The 26029-nt window shown below is 40.3% G+C and overlaps 1 protein-coding gene across 1 annotated transcript in view; it reads right to left on the bottom strand.

The window, feature by feature from the left end:
- Nucleotides 1-1826: 1826 nt before the first annotated feature.
- Nucleotides 1827-26029, bottom strand: part of LOC103476105 (gamma-aminobutyric acid receptor subunit gamma-3-like) — an 86282-nt gene continuing 62079 nt past the window's right edge. The window contains exons 8-10 of the mRNA XM_008428206.2: nucleotides 20980-21132; nucleotides 9787-9983; nucleotides 1827-6596 (exon numbers count right to left, since the gene is read on the bottom strand). Coding sequence (XP_008426428.1) covers nucleotides 6315-6596; nucleotides 9787-9983; nucleotides 20980-21132 — 632 coding nt within the window. The 3' untranslated portion in view covers nucleotides 1827-6314. The remainder of the gene's footprint in view (nucleotides 6597-9786; nucleotides 9984-20979; nucleotides 21133-26029) is intronic.

Genomic DNA, 26029 nt, shown 5'->3' on the forward strand with positions numbered 1-26029 from the left:
GAATCGCTGCGCCAGCAACGTACTGTAAGCCAGCCGTGTTTCCATCTGAGCGCCTAATTCAAGTCCCTCCAGGTTTATCAGACGCAGCTCACTACAGCAGGAATTAAAACCTTGGTTTCTGTGGCACAGTGGCTTCCCCTCCATATCAAACGCCCTTATAGGCTGCTTCCCTGCTTCTGCGTAGGTGGCAGCAGCTTCCTCCGGTGCCAAGGAAGCTCGACTGCCTTCACATCCACCCCGCAACTCCTGTCCTTTCTCTCCCTCTCTGTGTGTCTGCACGCTGCCGGGGAAAACTAGGTCACTAAAGTGAGGTGAAAGCAATGATGTGCTCATGCATCTGTCACTGGATATTAGTCGCGTCATTGTTATTAGGCAGACAGACAGCCAGAGGACGGTTGTATATCACTGTATTTATTGTGGATGGATTAATTGAACTTTTCCAGCAGAACATTGGATTAGTGATACTTTTAGACAACAGAAGCAGACATCCAGACTTTAAATGATGACCTTTCAAGGGTCCAGAGGTTAATGCATCAACATTAAGGAATTCATGACTTAAAACAAGCTCCTGTATCTTGGTAAACAGTTAGTTTTATCTTATTTTCAGTGTACGAAGATATTCACACTGGAAATTGGACCAAAAATATTTTAAGATTTAGTATTTTTGCAGTCAAGGATAAATTGTAGCTTATGGTTGTATCTTTGTGATTTCATTGGTTGGGAAAGCCTCCATTAGGACGCGCCAGTGCATCCATAACGATGCACTGCTGCACATTAATGGTCATAACTCACCAGTTTCTCTCACAATGCGACCCTGACTTGGTTTGTTGTGTAAGTTAAAAAAGCCTCATTGGACTGGAGCACGTTCTTCCAAATATTAGCTGGATTGCTTGTGATAAACTGCTAGCTGGAGTTCATGTCGTTAAGAATAGTTATTCTCTGTCAGATAAATACACAGGAAAACATGAAGCCCCCCAAAAAACAGAACTCGGTCCAAAAGATCTTGATGGGAAAACATAGAAAGTTCTTTGACTACAACAGAAGTACCGTATTTTCCGCACTATAAGGCGCACCTAAAAACCTTCAATTTCCTCAAAAGCCGACAGTGCGCCTTATAATCCGGTGCGCCTTATATATGGACCAATATTGAGCCACAACAGGTCTAGCAACTACGGTAATCAGCTGCCGACTTCATTTTGCCCCATAGAAGAAGTGCGCGGTGCATGCTGCATATTTTTGCATAGCTGTCAGATCGCTGGTTTGTTAATAAAGTTTGATAATACATTTAAAGCCAGGGGTGGGGGGTGGGAGAAAAGAGACTGAGACTGCGGCGGCAGCGTGTCGGTTGGTCTGTGTTACCCAGAAAGCAGTTGGGCACAATATCGCAACACCAACACCGTGAGTGAAACAATGACTGGGGCAGACTACTATATAAAGTATTAGGGGACCATTTCTTTACAAATGTGGGTGTGTAATAATAGAGTACAAATCGGCAACCCAAACTGAATATGCGCCTTATATATGAAAAAAGTTTTAAAATAGGCCATTCATTGAAGGTGCGCCTTATAGTCCAGTGCGCCTTATAGTGCGGAAAATATGGTAAACCATGTCATTTTTGCTCCTGTTGATTTCGTATAAAAACTATTCTTAGTTGTGTGTGTGTCCACATATTTAGGAATGTGGATTCAGCAGATGAAAGTTATTTTCAGAAGGAAATACTCATCAAGTTGCAATCAGTTGTAAAATTAGATGTTCATTTAAAGTGTCTTTCTGAACTGAAACTTTTCTCTCAAGGTTTCATTCTTAGACAAAAACACTTCACTGTCGCACTTGACCAAAACATTATTTATTTATATAAGCAAGATACTACACAATAGAAAAGATGCTTAATTTCACCCAAGATCCTATTTTCATAAAAGCTTCCTCTGGGAGGGCTGATCCAAGACCAGTGTGGCTCAGTGGCGTTTTGCTCCCTGCCCCGCCCTCCAGCCGTCTCCCTGACGATCACGAGCAAATTGCTTTGTGGGAGAGGGGAAAAAAAACAAAACAGTAATACATGATTTTCTGCCGCCTCGATGGGACCGACTCTGCAGCTTTGACACAAGCAGACCTTAATGGGGGTGACGAGGTCTGGTGGAAAAGGCGGCTGCTCCAGCGACTTCATTAAACTACCAGGGCTGATCTTGGATTAGCGCTCAGACTCCACAGAGCTTTTACAAACACAGGTTCATGCCGCTTGATACAGACAAGGTGATGTTCATTGAGACGTAGAAAATAGTGATTTATTTTTTGTTTTATTGAAGTATCTCAACAGACTAAGTCACTTATAAAGTGTAGTAGAAATACCAGAGGTGAGGAGAGTTTACTGCGGTGTTGGCCAAGCTCTGGTTAGTTCAGTCAGTTCTAAGGAGATGAATATGCTGAATACTAATGAAATGCCACTGTCTCATGAGTTAATCTGTAAATCAGCAGAATAGTAATGGCCCACAGCGTAACAGCCCCTCTGCTGTTCATCTAGCAACACTCAAAGCGGGTTTATTTTCCATTACAAGTCTCTGGACAGGACATAAATGGGTATGGAGGCTTTATGAATATTCAAGCCCCACTAAAAATAAACTAATTTACGCGGCACGAACTGACTGAACTGTAACCAGACCGACTCCAGCCTTGCTACTGGCCTAACATACATTCCATAACTGTATGAAAATAGAAACATTAATTAGATACATCTCACAGAAAAGCTTCGGATACCGGGGAGAGTGTGTCGGTGCGGGGAGGACGACAGAAAAGACGGATTGATTGTTCTACGAAGCCAAAAAACCGCAAGAAACGCCATTAAACAGTCAACAAAACCAAAAACAGATTCCAGATCACGCTGGCACCGTCCGCTTGTTTGCCTGAACGTTTGGGTCCGCACACAAACCTATGGCGGCGGGTTTTATTTGTTTGAGGAGGGAACGGAGAGACTCCATCAAGAGCCATCAGCAAACATCCCGTATCATCCATTTCCAGCTCTGCCCTGTGCACCATGTGAACGTGGAGCATCACAACATATAGCAGCTAATCATTTCAAATTGGTGAACATGAGCAGAACAGGGTCTCCCGCGTTTGCATTTGTGTTGGGATGGATGACCGTTATCGTCCTTCAAAGCCTGTTCCCACCGTTTGCAGGCGCGACGGCAGCTTACGGGCTTTTTAAATAAATAGTTTGACATTTTGTCGGGGAGATCTGTGTTGCTGCCGAGGTTTGGAGAAGAAAACCAGTGTAATATTTCGGTGGCAAAGGTTAAGCTACATAAAGTCATTCTCATTCTCGCGGTGTCTAAGAGTGACATTTGTCAAAGCCACCGCTGCCTCTGAGGGACTCAAAGGGCTCTTGGGGTCTCTTATGTCACACAAAGGCAATATTAGACACCTACACTCACTGGCCACTTTATTAGGTACACCCTGCTAGTATGGATTGAACTGGTTAATCATTTGTGGCACAGATTCAACAAGGAGTTTGAAAACTTTCCTGAGATTTTGGTTGATTTTTATAAGATGGATATTTTTTGGTATAAGATCCTTGATGGAAATAGGAGTGCAGTAACCTAATTTTATCTTGAAGAACGGAGCTTTGTTTGATTTTGCTGGAAGGAGACGTCAGTAGGTACACTGTTGTTAAACATTGCTTACTTAATACGTTGTTACAAACACAGAACAGGATTTTTATATTGTCTAAATGTCCGGATTTTCACTACGAGCTTCTATTTTCAGCACCAGGAATCAGATTTGGTTGTCATAAATTTGTTTCTCCTTTCCTTGCTAATTTTATTTACTTGAGAAATGCATCCGGTGCATGCAACTATTAGACAGAGCTATTTGTGTGTCGTTTCTGGCTGAAGAACTTGCTGGGAAGCAAACGGCACCATCAGAAAGCGTTTATTACCAGACCTTCTACCATCTCACTGAACCCATGACAAAAACTGACATGTTGCATTTATTTTAGGGATTTAAAATCTAATTTCTGCTGCTGACTTTTGTCTTTCAACCCGTTCATAATGGAAGAGTGTTATTTGTGAGTGTCTTACATTACTTTGAAGAAATTTTGGAGTCAGTAATGTAAAAATATTTTCACTTTTATTTTTGACAAACCTAAATGTGCCTAAGCCTGAGGTTATGAGTTGATGTTTGTGCATTCTTCTGGGAAGGTTCTGGAGGGGATCGAAGTCCATGGTTCCATTCGAGATCCGGTTCCTGGAGCAGCAAAACAACCCAAGACCTTCACACTACCACCAACATGTTCAAGGGTAGGTTGTGTTTTTTATGTAATGAGAGGCACAGCTGTTGGGACATTTTGTCAGTCAGAACAATTTCCCCAAAAAACGTAACGACCATTTAGTGGATCATGTTTTCCTTTTGGGTTAGTAGTAGTTTGACCTTAAAACTCAATTTCCTTCAGATTCTCTCATATTGTTGGATCATAGATGCTGACTTTACCTGAGGCAAGGAAAGCCTGCCGGGCTTTAGACATTATTCTCAGTACCACAAGATCTTAAGTCATCTAAATAGTTTTTTTAACCCTTTCCAGATGAATAAATGTCAATTATCTTCTCCGTTCTTTCATATCTTTAGGTAGGAGAATAATGGGTGGCTTTTTCAACTTAATGTTGCATGATAGGTTCTATTTAGATAGTTATTTAGCCAGATGTAAAAAAAATAGTATAAAAAGCATAAACTGAAGAAATGCAGTTTATGCTGCGATGCAGCAGACATTTTTTTGAGGCACAGATTGTTTAGTAAATCAAATGGGTATTAATTTTTACTTTTCATTCAAAGTTCCCTTCACCTGGTGCTAAAGACTACTAACTTTATTCCAATTTTACTTCACAGCGTTCTGACCATTTGTGTGAAGTTAGCCATTTGGTTAGCTTCGGTGAAGGTTCTTTAAGGTTCAGCTAAAAGGTTTGCTAATGCTCAATCAGGCTCAGTCAGAGATATTTACTAAATCTAATGTCTAAACCTTGGTCCAAATGGTAGTAAGTAGCCTAATACTTTTCTTTAAAAGTTCAAGTTTAATCACAGTTCACTTGGCACACAGTTCCCATAAAATGTGGCAAAAATATCATCTTTACCTTCTTTCTAGACATTGAAGTTCACAACCATCGCACAGAAAAAAATACCTTTACCATAGATACTCATAATGTGTCACTGTAAATAGGCAATCAAAATACCAGAAGAAACAAAACGTTATGTGAGAAATATTATAATAAATTACCAGATTCTCTGATTGTCTTTTGTAGATGAAAGGTTTTCCTAATCTAGTAATTTATCTTATTTGTTGATTTCTGGAGTGTGTAAGAGTTGAAATGAAGATTACTTTCAGGAGTAGAGCCAAATCCAGAACAAAACACATGGACATGTAGAAGTTGAGCTTTTATAGAGTTAGCCATACTCCTGATAAACAAAAACCTCCCAAAATGTCAAACTTTTCATTTACAAAGAGACTGGGAAATAAAAAATGACCGTAAAAAATCTAAATAAGCATATTTAATATCTGTTCTGAATGAAAGCACTCCTATAGCTAAGCTTATTTGTGTATTTAAACATACATAATATTCCCAGGGCTGTACGTTTAGTTTGGTTGGTATACATTTGTTGCGTAAGAATGTTGTAAACTGCATCCCGTGGTCGTAAAACATCAATAACAGGCTGCCGACTCATATTAAACAGCTGACTGATGTGTTGGTGTTGCTGTAAACTCATGTCCAACTTGATAAGAAAAGAGAAATGTTACCATAGGAAAAGAACTAATTCTAGAATAGAACTAAAACTAAGCTGCTACAAAATAAAAGCAATAACTTTAAACATGTCCATTTGTGAAAAACTGTGATCCAGGTTGGTTTCGTTAGTAGATGGACAGCTCAGCATGCGGCCTGGTGACTGATGAGGTGGCAAAGAAAAACGGAGGGAACTCTGAAGCCGCATACTTTGTTGCCGCACCCTTTCCAGAGAAGGCACTATGGGTGCTTGGCTATCTCGATGTCCAAGATTCAGCTTTGCAACCCTGTCCCCGAACTTCTCTCAAGTCACAGTTTGGTTTTCTCAAAGAGTTATAAAATCGGTCTTTCCATCCTGACAGAGAAGTAAAGCCATTTTTTAAAAATCCTGACCATCAAGATAATCACCCTTGAAGAAGCGTGTCTGTAAAAACTTCCCATAATGCAGATTCAGCTAATTTCCTCCACTACTTGGTTGAGACCTCATGTCTCCAGTCGTGGTGGGAAACGATGAGAGCTGCTCCAGCAGGGTCCAAAGATGGCTGCCCGATCAGACTAGAGGTAGAGGTAGCTGACCCAGTAGACTATGTTAAAAAGCAAGAAGGAGGTGGGGAAAAACACCCGGGAATAGGAATCCAGCTCCCGGATGTTGAGGTGGATCCGTCCTTTCCTCCAGCCGCCTTCTTTACACTCTTCAAAACAGCAGAAAAAGCTCTTGCAGTCTTTGCCGTCCAGGCACTCGTACAGGCAGTTGTCGTCGTAGTCGTGCCAGAACAAAGAGTTTCCCATTGGCATCATGGTTCGAGGTGTGCGACCCATGTTGAAGGATGAGTAGGCCTGCAACACAGAATGGGGAAAATTCAAATAGTGTCACCTCTAAGAATCCATTCACAAGATGAGTAACTCGCGTCATGTTAGAGTTGGACTTAACTGATTAAATGATCCTCTTAAAGTACGACATGGTCAAACGGTACAATTTGTTAACCTGGGTTTAGCTCTATAAGTTTTACCTTCTGCAATAAAGTTTGCAAATAGTCTGTTTTTTTCTGCAACTAAATTTCTTGAACAGTTTGCAATAAAACAGTGAATCATCTGCTTTAACAAGCTGTACATCCGCTGTGCATGAGCAACTAATTAAAACAAGACCGGACACAATGATTGCAAAAATCATTTTTGGCAAAATTCCTTTAAACATATCGGCTTGTAAAAGCCTTAGCACAGCTGCCAAACAGACGATTCTCAACTCGTCTTAATTGAGCTACAGACAAATTGCTGGAAATCAAGTTCCTACTGGTCCACTGCGTTTAATCAAATCCACAGTTAAAGCAGCCGTCAACCAGGAAGTGTTGGAGAACTTAATGCTTTCATCTGGTGACAAGTTTTATGGAGGTGTTGATTTCTATTTCCCAGCAGGACTCGTCACCTGCCCACACACACCAAAAAAATCCACCTCCTTTAATACCAACGGTGTTACTGTGCTTGATTGACCAGCAATCTGGCCTGACCTGAACCCCTGAGAACCAAATGAAGATGTGAAACATCAGAGCTCAGCTCAAGGCCGCTACTGCTGAAAAGTAAACACCTGAACTAATTCACACTATACGGTACAATGAAATGCTTTCTGCATTAAATAGTTTCTCATCAGTCTTTGTAATAGTAGCTTTTGCGTTTCCATAGCTACAATCCATGAGAATCACAATGAATTGAAATAAACAGTTGAGATATTCCTGTGAGCAATGAATCTTCAGGTCAACCTTTACTCTCTGAGCTGCACTTTAACCTTTTTGTTGTATTCTAGCTTGAGAAGAGCCTGTGGTGTGTGGACAAATGAACTGAGTACATGAAAACAAATCCTTGACACACGTGGGTCATTTCATGCAATCACCAAATAGACAAATACTCTTTTCAGATGACAAAAACATTCCCACCACAAACCATCAATAAAACTGATCCATAACAGAAATAAAATTTCACATTCAAAGCTGTCTTTTTAGAAGCTCAAATTGAAGTAGAAACAGAAAATCAAAAGTCAAATCGCTGCTTTGTAAAGCCTGCACTGACTGTAGTTAAAAGGTTTACAGCAGAAAATATGAGGTGGGACTTGAGATGTATTTTAAAACCCCTTTCCTTCTCCGGTCAGGGACGAGTGGCATGCGATGGAGAATTGATTGAGTAGGCACTGAAAAGATGCCCACGAGGGGGACGAGGTGGGAACACGCAGGATCGACCAAAACCCAGAAGAGGGTGGCTGAATAAAAGGCAACTTAATTGTTCGGTCCAAGCTGACAGTGGTTTTGGCCCTGAGACACATTGAGCAGAACTCCTCCACATGAGGAGGAAATAATGAATAGGGAGCAGATCTGGAGAGAGGAAGAGATGACAGCAGCAGCGGCGGCGGCTGACTCAGTTTGAGTGCGTGTGTGCCGCCGACATTAAGGCACTCGCGGCAGGTACAGCCTTGGAGACGCCCACGCACAGCGTGAGGGGCGAAGACTGGAGAGGAAATGTTTTTTAACTGAGCACAGTGTTCATAAAGACGTGTCAGATTCCTGGGAAGTGAGCTGGATGCACAGACAGACGGCGCATCATACGGATGGAATCGATATCTGTTTTTGAAAGAGTGATGTCTAGCAGAAGACATTATTAGCAAGGGCTCAGGAGCAATTTTTGCAGCCTCAAAAAGGTTGTTCATAGATGATGAATGATGCTACTACAAATGGTGGATCACATGGGAAGGGAACAGATCAAACCAGACATCCATGCTTTAAAGTCTAACTTCTACTGTTTTAGGTCGATTACCTAATTATTTCTGTTTGCTAAATGGCACAATAATAACACAGGGAATATGTCAGATTTATTTGGTAATGTCAAAAGTTTACATACATCCTCAGTATTTGGTGGCATTGCCTTTGAACTGTATGACTTTGATCAAACTTTTTGGCTTTCCTTGCACAAGTTTCTCACAATCATTTGCTGGAGTTCTGGTCCATTTCTGACAGAACAAAACATTAACTTGTCCTTGAGCCACTTTGTAGTCACTTTGGTTGTATGCTTAAGATCATGGTCAGTTTGTATACAAATGTTTACTTCCTGACTGACATCTTTACATGTTGCTTCAACAAGTTCAGAGATCTCAATCATACAGACAAATTAGCTGCAAAGTGGCTTAAGGACAACAAAGTCAATCTTCTGAAGTATCTAAAGGTTTCTGTGAACAAGGCAGCCAAACTTGTACCAGTTCTATCAGGAGGAAATTCAGCAATCGTTGCTTGCTTGAAGCTTGTGAGGAGGAAATGTATCTAAACTTCTGACATTTCGCAAAGAAAATTTATTCTAACCCTAAATGACCTAAAACATGAAAGGTTTCTGATTCAGTGTCAGATGGCAGGAGAAAATAAAGGTTGTGTCTTTTTATAGTATGTAAATATCCAGCTTCAACTGCATGTTAATGAAGTTTCTCCCCTTCTTTTGTTATGTTTAGCAGCATTTGATACACACTATGGATGATCACACAGATGACTTAGAGTCCTAATCGCCCCTTGAAGTTGCTATGGCAGCCACAAAAGCAATGTTTTGAGATATTTGATTAAAGTCCGTACTGTTTGTCATGTTAATTATCTTCATTAAAATTCCAGTGACTTCCCTATCCCCCCACGCAGGCACACAATACGGTTCTGGGTTGTCATGTCTGCACTCTATCTCTCTGTAGTTGGTTTCTTTGCGTTTCTGATACTGTTTGTAGTAGTTTCCCTTTGGTTCTCCTGTTCTGTTGCCTTCTTCTGCCCCTTTGTAGCTGCTTAGTGTCTTTTAGTGGACATCTTGTTTCCCTTTGAGGTCCGGTGATTGACAAGGCAACAGCAGATAAGAGCCTCAGTCGAACTAGTTTAGTAATGTCACTATTTGGAAACATTACAGGAATATTTAAATGAAAGGCACTGATGCATGCTTCAAAAGCTGATTTGGCTCTGCACAAAGAGCCCTGCGTGTAGCAGATATCAGAAAGTATTATTGCACAACGCAGACTTACCATTCGCTGCATCTTGGGAGGCGGTCTGCGTATACTGTAGGAGTAGTAATTGAGCATGGCGTACTCGATCATGGCGGCAAAGACGAACAGGAAGCAGACGGTGACGAACAGGTCCATGGCCGTCACGTAGGACACTCTGGGTAGGGAGTTTCTGGCCACTGTGCTCAGGGTGGTCATGGTCAGCACTGTAGTGATGCCTGCAAATACACAACCTTTACTTAGCAGCTACGAGGTGAACTATGATGCTTTGTAAAAGTGTTGACAACCTTGACCCTCTTCATATTTTGCCAAAATCTGATTCTATTAAAGTCTTAAGCAGGAACGTAAATGCTGACCTCTCTTATTTTTTACAAACGATTTAGAAACCAGAGTATTATTTCCTTTTTCTACCATTATGCACTAATTTCTGATGGTCTATTAAAATAAAAACATTAAAATGTGTGTGGATGTAATGTTGAAAAGTTCATGAGTAATTATGCCAGCTGCAAATGATGTCAGATTAAGTAACGCGTGAAAAGATGTTAATCACCATTAATAATGTATATTCTGGGCAGATGTTTCAACAGCTGAATTAATCTCATCAGATGGGATATCGTGTCTAAGTGGAGCAGCCGAGATCCAGAAACATCTTCCAATTCTTTTTACATTTATTGCTGTATTATAATCTCACTCTGAGAATTATAAGATTAGGAAAAGAAAGACGTATTACTTTTTTGAAAAAAAAAAAAAAAAAAAAAAATCACCAGCTCCACATTTACCAACATTAATTACTATGAAAAATAAATATGCAAAGAAAAGTATTTTTGAAATATTTTTTTAAAAGATAAACTTAATTCATCCATTTTTTTCTTGGTGAACCACTTGGACCTGTACGATTTTGACACATCTTCAGGTCATTTTTTTCTTGCAATCAACAACACAATGCTTAAAACAACAATCAAAGTCAGACGGTTAGTCAGCTGGGCAACATCACAATAAAACCACATCCTGAAACAGCCTCGTCATTTTTCTCTGAAGAGCCTCAAAAGGTGCCGGTTCCGCTTAACGAGCATGCTGGCCCTGTACGCTGGACAATTACCAGGATAATCAGTTTGGCAGGGTGTCAAACCCCAGCATGGACTCACATCACAGTATGTTATTTGTCTCCATTAAAATAAGATGAGGAAAAAATTGTTTTCTTTGGGTTTGATAAAAAACCATATACTAATAGTCACAAAAGATGTCAGGATTCTCCACCTTTAACAGAAAAGATCCTCTCTGTCTCTGCTTGATGAGGACGGAGAGGAACTTGTTCAATTTTACAATCAAAATTATACAAGTAGGTGAATTTAAGTTCTTAGAAGCTGCTCAGTCTGTGCTGGTGCTGCTCTGCTTTTCAACAGGATTGCTTGGCCTCCTTCCTGCTCTTGGATTTTCCCTTTTTGGTAAAATAGATTTGTTAGCAGCTTCTGTCTGATCAGGTGATGCTTCCTAAAGGCCACATTTGATTCCTTGTATCTCTTTTAGCTGCAGTAAGACTTGATCCAAACACTCAGTTGATCTTTTTGTTCTCATATCAACGTGTTAAGTTCATCAGGTTGTTTAGAATATTTAGCAAAGTTAAAAATCTAGAAAGCTTTGAAGTAATTCCTGAACATTGTTGATTATGTGAACCTTTGACTCTGGAGATTTTACATACTGTACAGTGCCTGGACATGCTTTTTAGCAGGCTAATACCTATGTATTTAAAATTATTTTAGTTTTATATGACCTAGTTTCTGAGGAACTGAATTTTGGTTTTCATTAGTCATGAGAGTTTTATTTTTTAAACTGAATTGCTAAAATTGCGTTTTTTGTGAAACTTTTTTTTTCCAAAATGCACCTGTAGATTTTAGTGTTGAAATCTTACCACTAGATGTCACTATAACCAATACTCTTGACCTTTAAAGTTCTGATATACAGTTGTATTTATTGCTTGTAATGTTCAATAATAAAAATAATAATAAAAGCAGTCAGTGTTTCAGTAATTACTGGTCAGTGGCATGTTGGGAGTCACTAAAATATGAGTGAATTGCTGCAGAAATGACTCTCCAGAGTGTCTGCTTGAAAGGAAATCAGTCGTTTCAAAGAGGGATAAAAGCAGCGACAGGAACGACGTCGATATTTACTCCTGTGACACTCGTCACTTTTGGAAGCTCACAATCTTTCCCTCCCTTCATTGTCTTCCTGCCACGTCTCCACTCTCCCTCCCTCTCTCTCTCTCTTTCTCCACCTCTCCTCTTGCTCTCTTTCACCCTCATCCCTTACATGTCTTTCATGGCGGTGTGTGTGCCACTGTTTTTGCCTTTCGTTTCCATAGAGACGAGTTGCTCCTTTCTATTTCGAGCCACCTCTTCTCGTCTAGTGCTCGTCTAGACTTGTCTTTTTTTTTCTCTCTCCTGACTAATTATGTTTAAGTAAGCAACCTGGTAAATGTACAACCCTCTTTTCAGATACTTCATCATCTCAGATCTGACTGCAGTTCTCCGCAAAATCATCACTGAAACAAAACTTGGCCTCACATGTCTTCACTATCTGCCGGCTGTCTGCTTCCTTAAATCAGGGTCAGGAGTTTTCTTTGTTCACTTTAGGTTCATTTGGTAGAAACTGCCACTACATGATACCATAGCAACCGAGTGATTCCTGCCTGTGCAAGCGATATGAAACACTCTCACATCTATAGTCAAAACAAGAGCCGACACATGGAAGTGAGAAAAGCTGCATTGCATATGGCTGGAAAAAGCAAGCATGCAACAGAGATAAACAACAGTTTGATTCCAGCAACAAGAAGGAACAGGTTTTCTGTGTTTTAATCAAACGACTGCGTTTCTCCAAAGTCCACAGACCCTGCTGTCCCTGCAGTGAATGTAGGGGAATAATTCAACTGGAGGTTGTAAAATGATGCGACTAGTTTCGAATGCCAGACGCTGACCTTTGTTTAGTGTCCAGGTGTACAGCTGGGGTACCAGACCACACACTTTCTATAAATAGTGCAGAGGAGAACCAGCAAAGGACCAGGAGCCGGGTCACAACACCGCACATTTTCTCAAACGAGTGCTTGTAGATAGAACTACATGTTTTACTTTAGAATAAAACAGGATTAAAATCCAGAACAGTTGGCATTATTGAAATAAATAGGCATGTTATTTCAAGTGAAATTAAACTTTGATTTGCTAAATCCAGTTAAAAATGTGAAGGTTTCCTGGATACAAACATTCAGATAACCAACAGGATAATTGGTACAAGAACTGGAGCTAAAACATGAAGTTTCCACTGTGAAAATATATTTTTAACTCTTAAAGCTGGTGTACAACCGGCATCATCTCAGCTCAGAATGAATTTAGCATCTATTTATCATTATGTAGTTGAAATATCTACACAAAATGAGTTTTGGGGACAGATCACACTAATGCGAGTGTATATGTTTGGATTGGAGTTATGCTGCACTCGTATCTATTAGGCAGGAAAAGCACCAAGCATGATACACTGCAACAAGCTCCTTGTTTGTTTAATGTAATTATGCTGATGTTTTCATATTAATGTGCTGGTGATTAAGGTTAAAATGCAACCAATGGCAACTCCAATCTGATCTGATTAAGTGTGTTTTGTACGCACTTTAGCGGCTGTGGCTTCAAACCACGTCCCATTCACATAATCAGTCTGACGGCCCTGTAGGAGCGCCCTCTGACCAAAGAGCCACTCTACTGCCTGAAGCGTAATTTGTTTTCTCAGTTGTGTAATATATGATGGTCAGAGTGCTCCTCTCAACTGCTTAAACTCAAATTTACAGAGAACCTTACAGCAGTTTTAAGCATGATAAATTCTGATGTTTTGTCAATTTATGCACTAAAATTTCAGTGTTTTTCTTAATTGTGATTTTATCTTGATACATTTAAGGAGAAGGAAAACAATACATGTTTTGAAATGGAAATAAATTTTAAAGTGTGATGTGCATTTGTAGTCAAGGTCCCAAAATAAAATCCAGGACAACATTTTGTTTGCAGTTTGCCACATTAGACCTGAGCTCTTGGCCAAAAGAGATCAAAATTTAACTTTAGGTCTAGTCAAAGTTCAGAAATAAATCCAACTGGGAGTGTGGGGCAAGGACTTAAAAACTGATATTCTAAGAAGTTATTTCCCACCTCCTCACAGTTATGCCTCCCCTTTTAGCTTTGATTTGAAGTGAACAAGTGGATGTGAATATTTCTTCCGCTGAAGCTCTCGTGATGAACATTTTCAACTTTACCGCCAAGAAACACATAGACCTTAACAAGCATTTTGTGTTAAAGGTAACTTGGACAAACTGCTTTTTAACCATTTGGTTTTGTCTTGAGTTTTGTTTATAGTTTCCATTGTTTATTTTTCTACTGTTTTTGTGACTGGAAAGTATTTTTCAGGTTGATGAAATGTGGCCACAGTCTGTAATTGAGACTGCCAAAGGAAAAACAATAGAATCAGCTGCTTTAGGAGATATCCAAAAATGAGAAATGTCCATGTTGTTGTGACAAATCCTCTGCTTGTATGAATAATGACTCTTCTCTATTGGGAGCAACAGAGGAAAAAAGGCACAACGTGTGCAGAAGGTAGAGGCTGTGATGGATGGATGAGCCAACAAAACGCTGGAAACCAGGGTTTGTTTTAGCCATGCCTTACACTAACCACCACCTGTCTGACTGCAACAATGCTAGCCTGCTGTGAGGAAAAGTTCCCCCTCACAGATTTCATCTGTTTTGCTTTTTTAGTCCCACAATGAAAGCTGGTATATAAAATAGCATTTTTAATGATAATTTTTTTTATCTCCATGTGGGAAAAAGTAACTGATGAATCACAGTTTTTGGAAAGCTGACCTGAATTTCACTAAATCCACCCAGGCTGATTCACAGCATCTTTCATTGGAGCTTTGTGAACAAAAAAGTAGGCTAAAAAAACAACAACAACAACAACACATCATCCCCTGATCCAAAGATGGCAGTCCTGGTTATGTCTGGTGTGAAACTTAAAGTATTTCTTCAGAAAAGAACACTTCATAGTCTTGTTGGTGGTAATATGACAATCTGAAGTTGGCACACACAGAACAATTATCCAAAAGCATACTAGCAAGTCCATGGCTTACAAAAGTGAGTGGTCTAGTCAAAGGTGCACATTAGATCTGATTGAGACATGCTAACAAGACTGATTCTCAGAAACTAGCACATAAAAAGAGAGTTGTTTCCTCCCAGGTTGGTAGCAAACTGTTAAGATGTAGAGAAAAACACATTATAGTCAGGTTTGTTTGAATGAAATAATGTAAAAACTGCTTTTTGTATTGACCCATAATGTATTTCGGAAACAAAATCTGGAAGACGGTAAATACTTTACGTATGTTTTCAACTGCAACTATTGTATTCCTGATGCAAAGTTCTGGTAAATCCAATAAATTGGATTTATTACCTCTATGTAGACTGCCAGTAATGACAGCAGTGGTACCGTCCAAACAAGTGGTTTCAAATTAACAAGCCCACAAAGGAAGTGTTGCCATTTGCAACCTGGAAAATTGTCATCAAGCTGCCATCCCATAATGAGTTCTTAGCAATCTACCATTGGTTTCTCAGTCTCAGTTAGAAAAGAAAACCCTGACAATTTCTCCAGCGGAGAAAAAAAGAATCAGACATTCTCACACCTTGTCAGAAACCTTCATTGTGATGGGTTTAAATCCTGCTGGCGCTTCAGCCAGACTTTCAGAAGTGTCATGCTAGCAACAGCTATTGTAGCCTCAGGCTGCTAGCCTCAAGCTGAGATGAGAGGGCCACAAAGTTCTGCTCCGCTCACTTCTTTCCAACTCCCCACAGATTCCCTTTTCCCTTCCAATCTTACAGTCTTTAGTCACAACCGATGCTTGAGGCATTTTATCAGATTTTGCACGGCTTCCTCTGGAGACGCAAAAAGGCTCAACTATTTCCTTCCACATAGAATTTGACAACACCTGTAGACAGGCTTAGTGGGAGAGATGCTTCTCAAATGCAAGTTGCTATAGAAACTATCGTTTATCACATGATCAGTAGTAAAACTAATTTACTCACTGAGGCTTTGTGTTCTCGAATTTCTCAGCATTGCTTGGCCTGTAGTGTTAAAGGCTTGGTATTTTTAGGTCTTTAAGTCGCAGCATTCACCTGCTTTGCTGAAGGAATCAAAGGTTTGATTTGATGATTCTCTTCCTCTCTTACTTTATTGCTAACGCTAACCCTGCTCAACTACTTTGTTGGTTATGCCTTGATAGTGGGAACTTCTTGTCTTCAGAACCACAGAGATTTACACCACGAAGATCCTCAACTGGGTTGAGTTTTCTTCACATCTATGTGATGACCGTTGGGTCAGTCAGCAGAAGATCAACCTAAAGCATATGGTTAAATGAACAGTCAAAGCAGAACCAATCTTTTTTAATGGCTGCCTCAGTCTCCAGAACTAAATCCAGCAGAGAACGTAGGTTGGGCTGGAGAGAAGAGAAACCAGGACTCAGGACAATCTAGAGTAAAGGTCTCAAACTCCAAACTTTTCAGAGGTTTCTGCTTTAACTCGCCTCTGAGGTCTCTGAGGTCTGTGAGAGCTCAGACATTTTATTGAGCGTTAGTCAAGGGAAGCAGCTACAAGATTCTTTGAGTGATGACGTTTTACTGCAAAAAAGTATGACTTCTAATAATTAGGCTGAAAGCAGTACATGTGCTTGAATTACAAACTGGATCTTTCGACAAACTAAAGTGTTTTACTGCAGTAAAGGATAACTTTATTTTGAGGCTTTCTACTATTCTCTAGTGGAAGCTGCCAGTGAATTTGTATGCAGAATCTATGTGGTCTTATCCACCTCAGGAAACACCCTTAACCTTCAAAGGTCACGCTTTCTAAAAATTGCCCTGTTATAGATCCTTTGTTTGACTGCTTTGGGGGCATTTTTCTGCCACAGTAATTTGATTCCTCAGACCTCTGCATTAAATATGTTTCCATCAGTGACATGTGGTAGAATCTGAGCAGAATCTGAGTTGGCTGTACGTGGGGATGGGGATGGAGGCTGTGGGTGTACAGTCCTTTTTAAAGGAGCCATTATTCCTCGCATGTCTGGGAGAGCTCCAGGCTTTGGCTGGGTGTGTGTGTGTGTGTGTGTAATGTAAATGTCATCACCGAGGGGTAAGGATGCTACTCTCTACAGACCGCTGCATGACTGGACATTTGTTTTGATTGCCCAGACGCGTCTGCAGACTTGTTTGGTTTCAGTGGAAATGCTCATCCATAGTCAATTCTCTGGAACACCGAATCTGGACGGAAAGTGTAAAAAGTACGACAAACTAGCAGTTTTTTTTTTTTTTTAAAGTTTCACTTTTTGTTGAACTATTAGCAAATTCTGGCAGCATAAAAATAAATCCATTTGTGCTATAAATGCTGGGATGAAGCTCTTTTTGGTGAGCGGTCATGTTGACGTTGAGCAACACAGTGATTACCCTGGATGAGCATGATGGATGTTACCTCCAGCTCCTATTAATTCCAGCGCTGCAGTCTATTTTACACTGTAAAGCCCCAGATTCTTGAAACCTGCCTCCGGGCGCCTTTACTTCCCATCATCGGAGTTCAAATCTCTGCCAGCATCCATATGAGCTGCAGAGATTGGGGTCTAATAGGAGTCATCCGCAGCTGAAACCTCTAACTTCCATGTTGTCCGAGCGCTCTGGCGCTATAGGAGTACCCGGTGAGTGGCAGTGCAGAGTTTGGCTTGTTTGGGGTTGAGGTGAAGCTGCTTTCCTTCAGATTTAACCTCCCTCATTGTGACATTTCTTCCTGCTGCCATGTGCCAGAGGTCTGATTGTTTTTAGCTCTTTTTCTTCCTCTTACCTGTCCGGTTTCTTTTCAGCCTTGGTCTCAGGCTGACAGTGGGGGCCGGTGGACAAAAGAGAGGGGCGGGGGGCGCTAAATGACTTTCTGTTGTTCAGTTGAAGGTGGACGTTTATCAGGACAAGGGGGGTGCTTGTTTCACCGCGCTACCTGTTGAGAGGAATGTCACAAGGATTTTCCTCACCACCCACAGGCCGCTGGTTACCAGCTGATGGAACAATTAGCTGATTTGCAAAGGTGTAGACATGGCAACCAAAAATGTCCATGTATTTTATTAAGATTTTACGTGCTCATTGAAGGTTAAAGGAAAATTATTAATAATGGTCAAGCCAGATTGCTAAAACTCAGGCTGGAAACTGTACAGGTACATCTAACAAATGTAGATCATGGAAAAGTTCAATGTTTTTGTCACTCATTTCAGAAGCTTCGTCATGCAGAGTGAAATATTTTAAATGTTAAATCTGTGTATTCTTGACGAAGGATTACAGATGATGGAAATCCATTGCATCATTCTAATTTTCTGAGACACTGAACTTTGGTTTTTATTATGTGTAACTATCAAAAATATAAGAAATAAAAGCATGGATTACTTCACTCTGTAATAAATCTAATGTGAGTTTTACTTCTGAAATGAGTGACAAAATGTGGAACTTTTTAATGATATTCACATTTTTCAGATGTACCTTTATATGAGCATCACCTGAAATCTTGCAACAAATCCCCCACCTCAACTTTGACTAGGCCATCCTAACAGGATGTGCTTTGATTTAAACTCTTCAGGTTGGGTAGTTGTAGTATGTCCTGCATATAAGGCAATACATCTTCCCATAAACTCTGACCAGCTTTGCTGTCCCTGTTGGAAATAAAAACATCTCTAAAGCAAGATGCTGCCACTGCCATGTGTCCTGTACGCAAAAAAAAAAAATGATTTAATCCGAGGCCTTCACTGACAATTTTGGTATTAAAGAAAAATCCTCCCCATTACAGGACATTCCTTCATTTTCCACAAACAAACTCTGAAAAAAAGCAGTGGGATGCCGCATCTCCTGATCTAATCTGCTCCGCGCTGTTTTGATGTTCAGCTGTCATCGTGTCGACCTTTATCAGGCTGAGAGTAAGAAGCAAGCTGAGCCGAACACAATCTCTTATTATGATCAGCTTTCATTAGTGGCACGAGAGGAGAGGCTCCTTTGGCCTGACGCATGCTTGAGTAATAACACTCGCTTACTACTGAATTCAATACAACACGAGACGAACTGATTGTTTGACTGTGAAGTTTTTTTGTCTGGTTTGATAGCGAATAGTGATGGACAGAAGTCCAATAAAGCTTTTTTTTATTACTGCAGAGCCATTCCAGATGACCCTGGGTGATACCGGCCAGCTGATGAAGGGCAGCAGGGACTTAGAGGAATTAAAGCACTTTAGGAGTGCAGTGCGGGGCCTCAAAGCTGGTCACAGCCAAGATGATGGTGGTAGGAGATACTTTAGACTCAGCACTGAGGTCAAGAGTGGAAAACTTGACTGGCTAAAGTTAGTAAGTTTGTCTAAACTCATTTAGCAAGTACAACTGAAGTAGTTAGCTCTCTGGGATTTAACCGCTAAGGTGTTTGACCAAAAACTAAATGAGAAATTGAGTTATTACTAACAAAGTAGTCCAATATAGAATGTATGCTATTTGCTGATTAACAAATATCAAATCAGTCAGATTTAGAGACGTGGTGAGGATCATGTATGGCGACCTACTATGAGAGTCTCTGATGTAGAGGCGACCCGTTAGCCTTCTGGTCAATCAGAAGCCTCAATGGGAAAACAACTTCAGTGTGTTTATGCCTGGCATAATGGTATAATATATCATAGTACAGTATAGTGCTTACAAACCATTTTTTAAAATAAAGTTTCCGGTAAAAAGAAAGTACAACTTATGGGTGACCAGCCTAGGCGTGCTAGTAGCCAGCATATCCAATGCTAATGGTCGGGAGAGGAAAATGCGCCATCGTCCTCCTACCACTACTAGTTGTCTTAATCTTTCTCCATATTTCTGCCAGTAGTAACATTCAGTTTTAATCATGTGATGTGAAAAGTGTTTCCAGTGCATTTTTGCAAAAAAAAAAAAAAAAACATTTTATCAAAAAAAATATGAGGCTTTTTCAAAATGCTGTGCAATTATACAGTCAATGGAAATGCAGCTGGAGTTTGTACTCTGCCCAAGTACTGATGCTGATCATGTCGATTCCTGGCAACGTGCAACACTTGCTGCAGCTTTGGAGATTCATCACAACTTTCACAATCTATCTTTCTTAAATTCTTACACTGATCCATTCTTCCACCTTCTGACACATCAACTATGAAGACGAATGTGCACTGGCGTGTGGCATGATGAGGAGACAATCAGTGGTAATAAACCAGTCAGTGGTCATAATCTAATGCCTAATTAGTATTCTGTGAAATTAATGCAAAATCTCAAACTCTAATTGACTTTCTTTCTAAATGAAGTTAAATGAAATCAATGCATTCACATCCAGCAAGAACTAGCATTTCCTTGAGCTTTTTAGATTTGCATTTCTGTTGAGTTTTATGAGATAACTGTTTAATTTTGCCCATTAATCAGATCAGTATTTAACTTGTCAGGGTATTGATGTTTTTTTTTTAGGTCTGTCTTTAAGGGAGACTTTTAAGAAACATCACTTTCCTCACTTGAGAGCATATATTTTAGTGTCTGAAGTGACGACTACCTCAAAAACTCTAAAAATACACAACCCTTCCACTTTGTTTCAGGCTTCCAAGGTCTGAAAATATCTCAGTCAGCCAGTAGGATTTGAAGGGGATTGGTACATCACAGGGTAAGCGCAGAGCGGATAGATCCAGTCCTCCCATCTTTATCCCCACCCAACTTCAACCTCAAAGCAAACTTTCTTCTCTGCGATCAAGAAATGTGATGAAAATGTTTCAGCTTTGCTTAGTAATTAAAATAATTTTTTCATATTTTACTAGAATAGAACTGCCAGTTGAGTGAATGGTTAAATGTATGCTGTAATGCTTGACTATTTTTAACTTCATGCCTCGAAGGAAATGACTCTAAGACCTACCAGTCAGAAAAGAGAAGTGAAGAGACTGAAAATAGTCAGATATTAAAGAAACCAGGGAAATATTTTACTTGAAATATCAACAAATGTAAAAATTCATCTATTTTTTTTTAAATATGCCACATTATCTGGAATGAAGTCACAGATAAAGGTGTGACTCATACATATTTGTTTTTTCCTTTGGATCATATCCACATACGTATGTTTCACTTTCACAACTCTTGAAGTTGCCTACCTAGTGTGGTCCTGGCCGGCGTGGCGTCGCTTTTGATCCAGAATGAAACCCAGGAGAGAACCACGGTGAGAATACAGGGGATGTAGGTCTGGATAGTGAAGTAGCCCATCCGTCTGCTCAGGTCAAAGTAAACCGTCATCAGCACATAGTCACCTGAAACAGACATGATCTCATCAGCCAAGTTAATTAGAGAACCTTCTTTTGCTAAACTTCAGAGAAATCAGTCGTAGCTTGCAAATCTGCTCAAGTTAGAGAGATCTGCTCAGTCTTTGATGGACGGGAATTGTTTATAATTCCTTATAATCTTCATCAAAAGGCATGGCAGGCAGGCAGAGTGGGAAAGACAAGGACAGGAGATGGAAAGTAGATAAGTCCAGAGACAGAAGGAGAGACGGTATCTGCCCGTCACTCTGCTGTCTTCATAGACGTGTTAATTGGCTGCGAGTAGAAGATACTGAGCTCCATTTCATGGAAACTGTTGCTTTGAAACCAATAAAGGTGTACGCATTAAAGTACATCTTACAACATAAGTAGAGGTCATTTTTTAACAAATCTGCCAGAACTTGTTGGAAACGCTGAATAAAGGAAGCAGAGGATGACCTTTTGTCTGAAAAATTGCAGGTGCACATAAGAAAATAAGAAAGCGTCGTCCTCCCTGTTGCAGGTTTGTTCAAGTTTATTATTATTCGGTGATTATGTCTTTTGTGTGTAAGAAAATGGTGGCTTTAATCAGTTTTTATTCATACAGCTGGATCACATTGTGATTACAGGAACTACACACAAACAAATGATGTAATAAAAGGGTTGGTGGTTTCCACTAAACGCCCCAAAGCTGCAGAGGAAAACTTTAATCTTAACATAAAAGTTTGACATCATCAGCATGTTTTTATATTCTGTTACACTAGATAAAATGGTTTCATTAAATTTATTGTTCTCTTCAGGCAATGAGTTAGAATTTAAACCACCTTCTCACATTTCTCTCATCACAACCACAAACCTTAAAAATTAAAATTTTATTGACCGAACCGTTTTAACAAACAATCTTCTGCATAGACCAAAGCCTGTTCATGTCTTCAAATTGCTTAAAGTCTGGGTCTAAATTCAGTTGACAATCTGCGAAAAGATGTTTACAGATTTGCTCTCCATCGACTCGTACTGAGCTACTTCAGCAAGAATGGGCGAAGCTGTCAGTGTCTAGATGTGCAAATTTGCTAGACATTCCCCAGAAGACTTGCAGCTGCAGGGATCTACAAAAACTAATACATTATGCTTGTTTTACACAAAACCTGAATGAAACACTGAGGTTTGTGGCTGTAGCAACACAAAACAAAGGAAAGTTCAATGGCGTGAAACTGTTCTCCGTCTCCGTTTTCCATCATCTCAACACATTTCTTAATTTCACAGTTCCTCTTGAATATTATCAACTACACCAGCAGCAGGAACATTTCTCCACTCCCAGATAAGTTATCTGTAGCCTTAAGGCAGCAGCTTCTGTTTTCTAAGTGTGCATTCTGGCTAACAATCACTGCTTTTGCAGTGTTTGGACAGCAGCTGCCCCTCTGTTTGCACACTTCTCCTGAGCACTTATTAGTCCAAGATGCTTTCAACACGCTCTTCTACCGACTCCGCCGTGCCGTACGGTCGGATCCGCTCTGTTTGGAAGCAGCCGAGAATATTTACAGCAAAACTGCTTCGCTAATGAGCTAAGGACGTGTCAGCTGAGCGGTTCATGAGACAGAACACACACAGTGTGAAGAAGAGGATTTTTACCCAAACCGGGTTTGAACTTTTTAAAATTCACGGTGAACCGAGTTAATCAGCTTGACGTGAACATTTGGTGTCCTCCAGTGTTAAGATTCATCTTGACAACAATCTAAAAACTGGAATAAAACATGAGCTACATTTACTTCTACTAACCGGAGAGATTTTGCAGAGAGAAAAGAATAAATGTGACCATTTCCTCTAACATTTTCCTCTCCCAACCAACCAACTGCTCTATTAGAGAAATTACTCTAGATGGAAGGTTTTGTACTTTATAATAAAACCACTCAGGAACTAGATACCCACACATCTAAGACTAATGTCCATTTCCCTCCTTTGTTCCTACCTCTGCTCTGTGAAGGGGTCATCAGACCTGGAGCAATGACCCTCAAAGCAAAGTGCTGCTCCATTTTTAAGGGTCTTTTACTCTTGTATTGTATAGCTCCATATGGAGTGGCCACTTTACCGCTGAGGGGACATCAAGGAGGTCAGCAGGAGGGGCTGGGCTTGACTACAGCTTTGGATGCATGAGTTCTGGCATAAGCTCTAGAATTTAAACAGAACTATATTATGGTCTGACCACTCCAGGGAAGGTCCACTACTGCTCCAATTTGTCTTTGCTTAATCTTCAGCGTGATTCAACAAGGTCCCAAAACCTTCAAAATGGGGCTGGAACTCTTTACATCTTAAGAAATGTCAATCTTTTCATCTGCTCCTGAATTTCATCAGATAATTGCATCATGTGTTGAGTTTTCTTCTTGATCTTTTGGCCTACTTCATGTTGTGAGACAAGTTCTGTGTACACTGCTTTTTGTATTCACACATTGACTGAGCGGTAACTGACGGTACCAGGAGTGTTTCAGAGGGGGGACTGAAATGACCACACAAATGAGTCTTTTGCATTTTTGGCATGAGTGCTCATCTCTTCCACACACGGTGTGCTTTAATCACGGTTTTCTGGGTTCCGGCTGAGACGCGGAAAGCTTTCAGAAATATGCCGAAACAAAGAACGAGAGAAATCGAAAAGATGTATTACAAGACATGTGACGGAAAGCGAGGGAGTTCCAGGTTTTTCATTAGAGATTCAAGACTCAAAACTCAAGTGGGGACATGTGGAACAAAGAAAGAAAATCATTAATACCTCTTGTTCTTGTATGTAAATTTAGACTTAACTCCCACAGCTTCGAGTGAATTTTCAGTGGGATGAAGAAGCAAAACACCAAAGTCTTTATTATTCCTCACTGGGACGTTTTCAAAGAAGGATCTGCTGAATTGTCCACTCTGTCCTCATTAAAAAATTCCCAATTTGCACGTGTTTATGAAAGATGAAGAGAGAAATCAAGCAGTAGATTGGGAGTGTAGATATTCAGGAAGGAAAGAAACGGAACACTTTTGAAGTTTGTCATGATGTAAATTAATGATAGGTATTTTTAGCAGGGAAACTAATCATCATGCGTGTTCATACGGCACCATGGCAAAGTGAGACAGGAAAAAAGAAAACGAGGTAATAAATGAGAAAATGGCCAATTTTCTTGAACAGCATGAGGTAAATGTGTAGGTTTGCCGTTATTTTTGAGCATCTCTGCAGAAAATTAGTTTGGTGGCATTTTGACAATGCAGCGGGAGAAAATGTGTAATTTGTAATCCTATCAGTGAGGCTCAGGATGAAAGCTCTCAGGCGCCATTTCCTATTGTGATCACAAGCATTTCCTGATTTGAGAATTAATCCTGTTATGGTGAATGTAAAAAGTGGACACACTCCTGTTAAAATGCCACACTTCCAATGTAAACAAACAAAACCATGAAAACTGCTTTGTAGTATCCTGTAGCATTCAAGAGGAAAAACATTTTAAAAAATACAATATCATAAAACGTTTTTGTATTTTTTGAGTGTTTTTTTTAACTTTATTGTAAGCCTTTATTTTATGTAATTTCAAGTACACAGAATGAAGACCCAAAATTGTCTTAAAAAATTTAAATACAAGATCAATTAAAAATATTTTCTGCTGACTGTAGTCTTCAGATAACATAATGGATAAACACCAGCCGATGACATAACCCTCCAATCATCACCGTACCTTTGTCCAACCACACCTTTTCCTTCCACTCAACTTTCTATGAATACGCTTGCGTACAGCACTGTCTGAACAACCAACTTCTTTAACAATGAGCCGACTGACCCCAATTGAGATAATCTAGAGGCTCAGGAAATGTTTCCCATGTTTTGAGTTAATTAGCTGTTTGGATTGTGACACCAGGAGCCTAAAATATTTAACATTTTCACAATATTTGAGACTGAAAGGTACRATACAGATCTATTTTACATTACAGTGATCCCTCGTTTTTCGCGGGGGTTGCATTCCGAAAATAACCCGCGATAAGTGAAATCCACGAAGTAGTTACCTTTAGTTTTTACAATTATTATACAGCTTAATTAAATACTCAACATCAGTGGTCCCCAAACTACGGCCCCGCGGGCCGGATCCGGCCCGCCTCCACATTTGGTCCGGCCCCCTGAACAATACCAGAAAGCATTCAGATTTGTTTTCATTTACCGTATTTTCCGGACTTTAAGCCGTTTATATGTGGATTTTTCTTCAACCACCAGGGGGCTCTTTAGCAGGAAGTGAATCATTGGAAGTCTGGTTACTTGCGCGCCAACACTGAGCCCACAAGCAGCAAAATGAGTAAGAAACAGATCAGATGTCTTTGGAAAGTTTCTTTGCAAAGGGGAAAAGRCCCAGAGAAGAGACAGGAGAATGGATTTATCCAGGACCGGTAGGTGAGTCCCACATTACAAGCCCGCTCTGCGTAACATGCGGCGACAGGCTGCTGATGAGGCAATGAAGCTTCAAGCTGTTTCACCACGTAGAGACCAAGCAGGCTGTGGATACAAGCAACACTTCAGGTGTTATTGTCTCCCATCACTCCCAGATGGGACTGTCTGGTTGCAGAGAAACAAGCTCAGGGCTCCTATTAGTCATTATCGTGAGTTAAAATTTTCACGAAAGTAAAATGTTCGATTTTGTGGCGCTTCTGTTATTTTGAAGGATATATAAACGTTACTCCGGGGATTCCCCTGGAGGAGCTGGAAGAAGTGGGTGGGGAGAGGGAAGTCTGGGCCTCCCTTCTGAAGCTGCTGCCCCTGCAACCCGACCCCGGATAAGCGGAAGAAAATGGATGGATGGATGGATGGATGGATGGATGGATGGATGGATATAGACGTTACCATAGCGACAAGAGTCAGAGCGTTTGGGCTGCGGTCAAGAGGAGATGATAGAGCTTGTGA

This window comes from Poecilia reticulata, linkage group LG2, assembly GCF_000633615.1.
Source record: "Poecilia reticulata strain Guanapo linkage group LG2, Guppy_female_1.0+MT, whole genome shotgun sequence".
Lineage (NCBI taxonomy): Eukaryota > Metazoa > Chordata > Actinopteri > Cyprinodontiformes > Poeciliidae > Poecilia > Poecilia reticulata.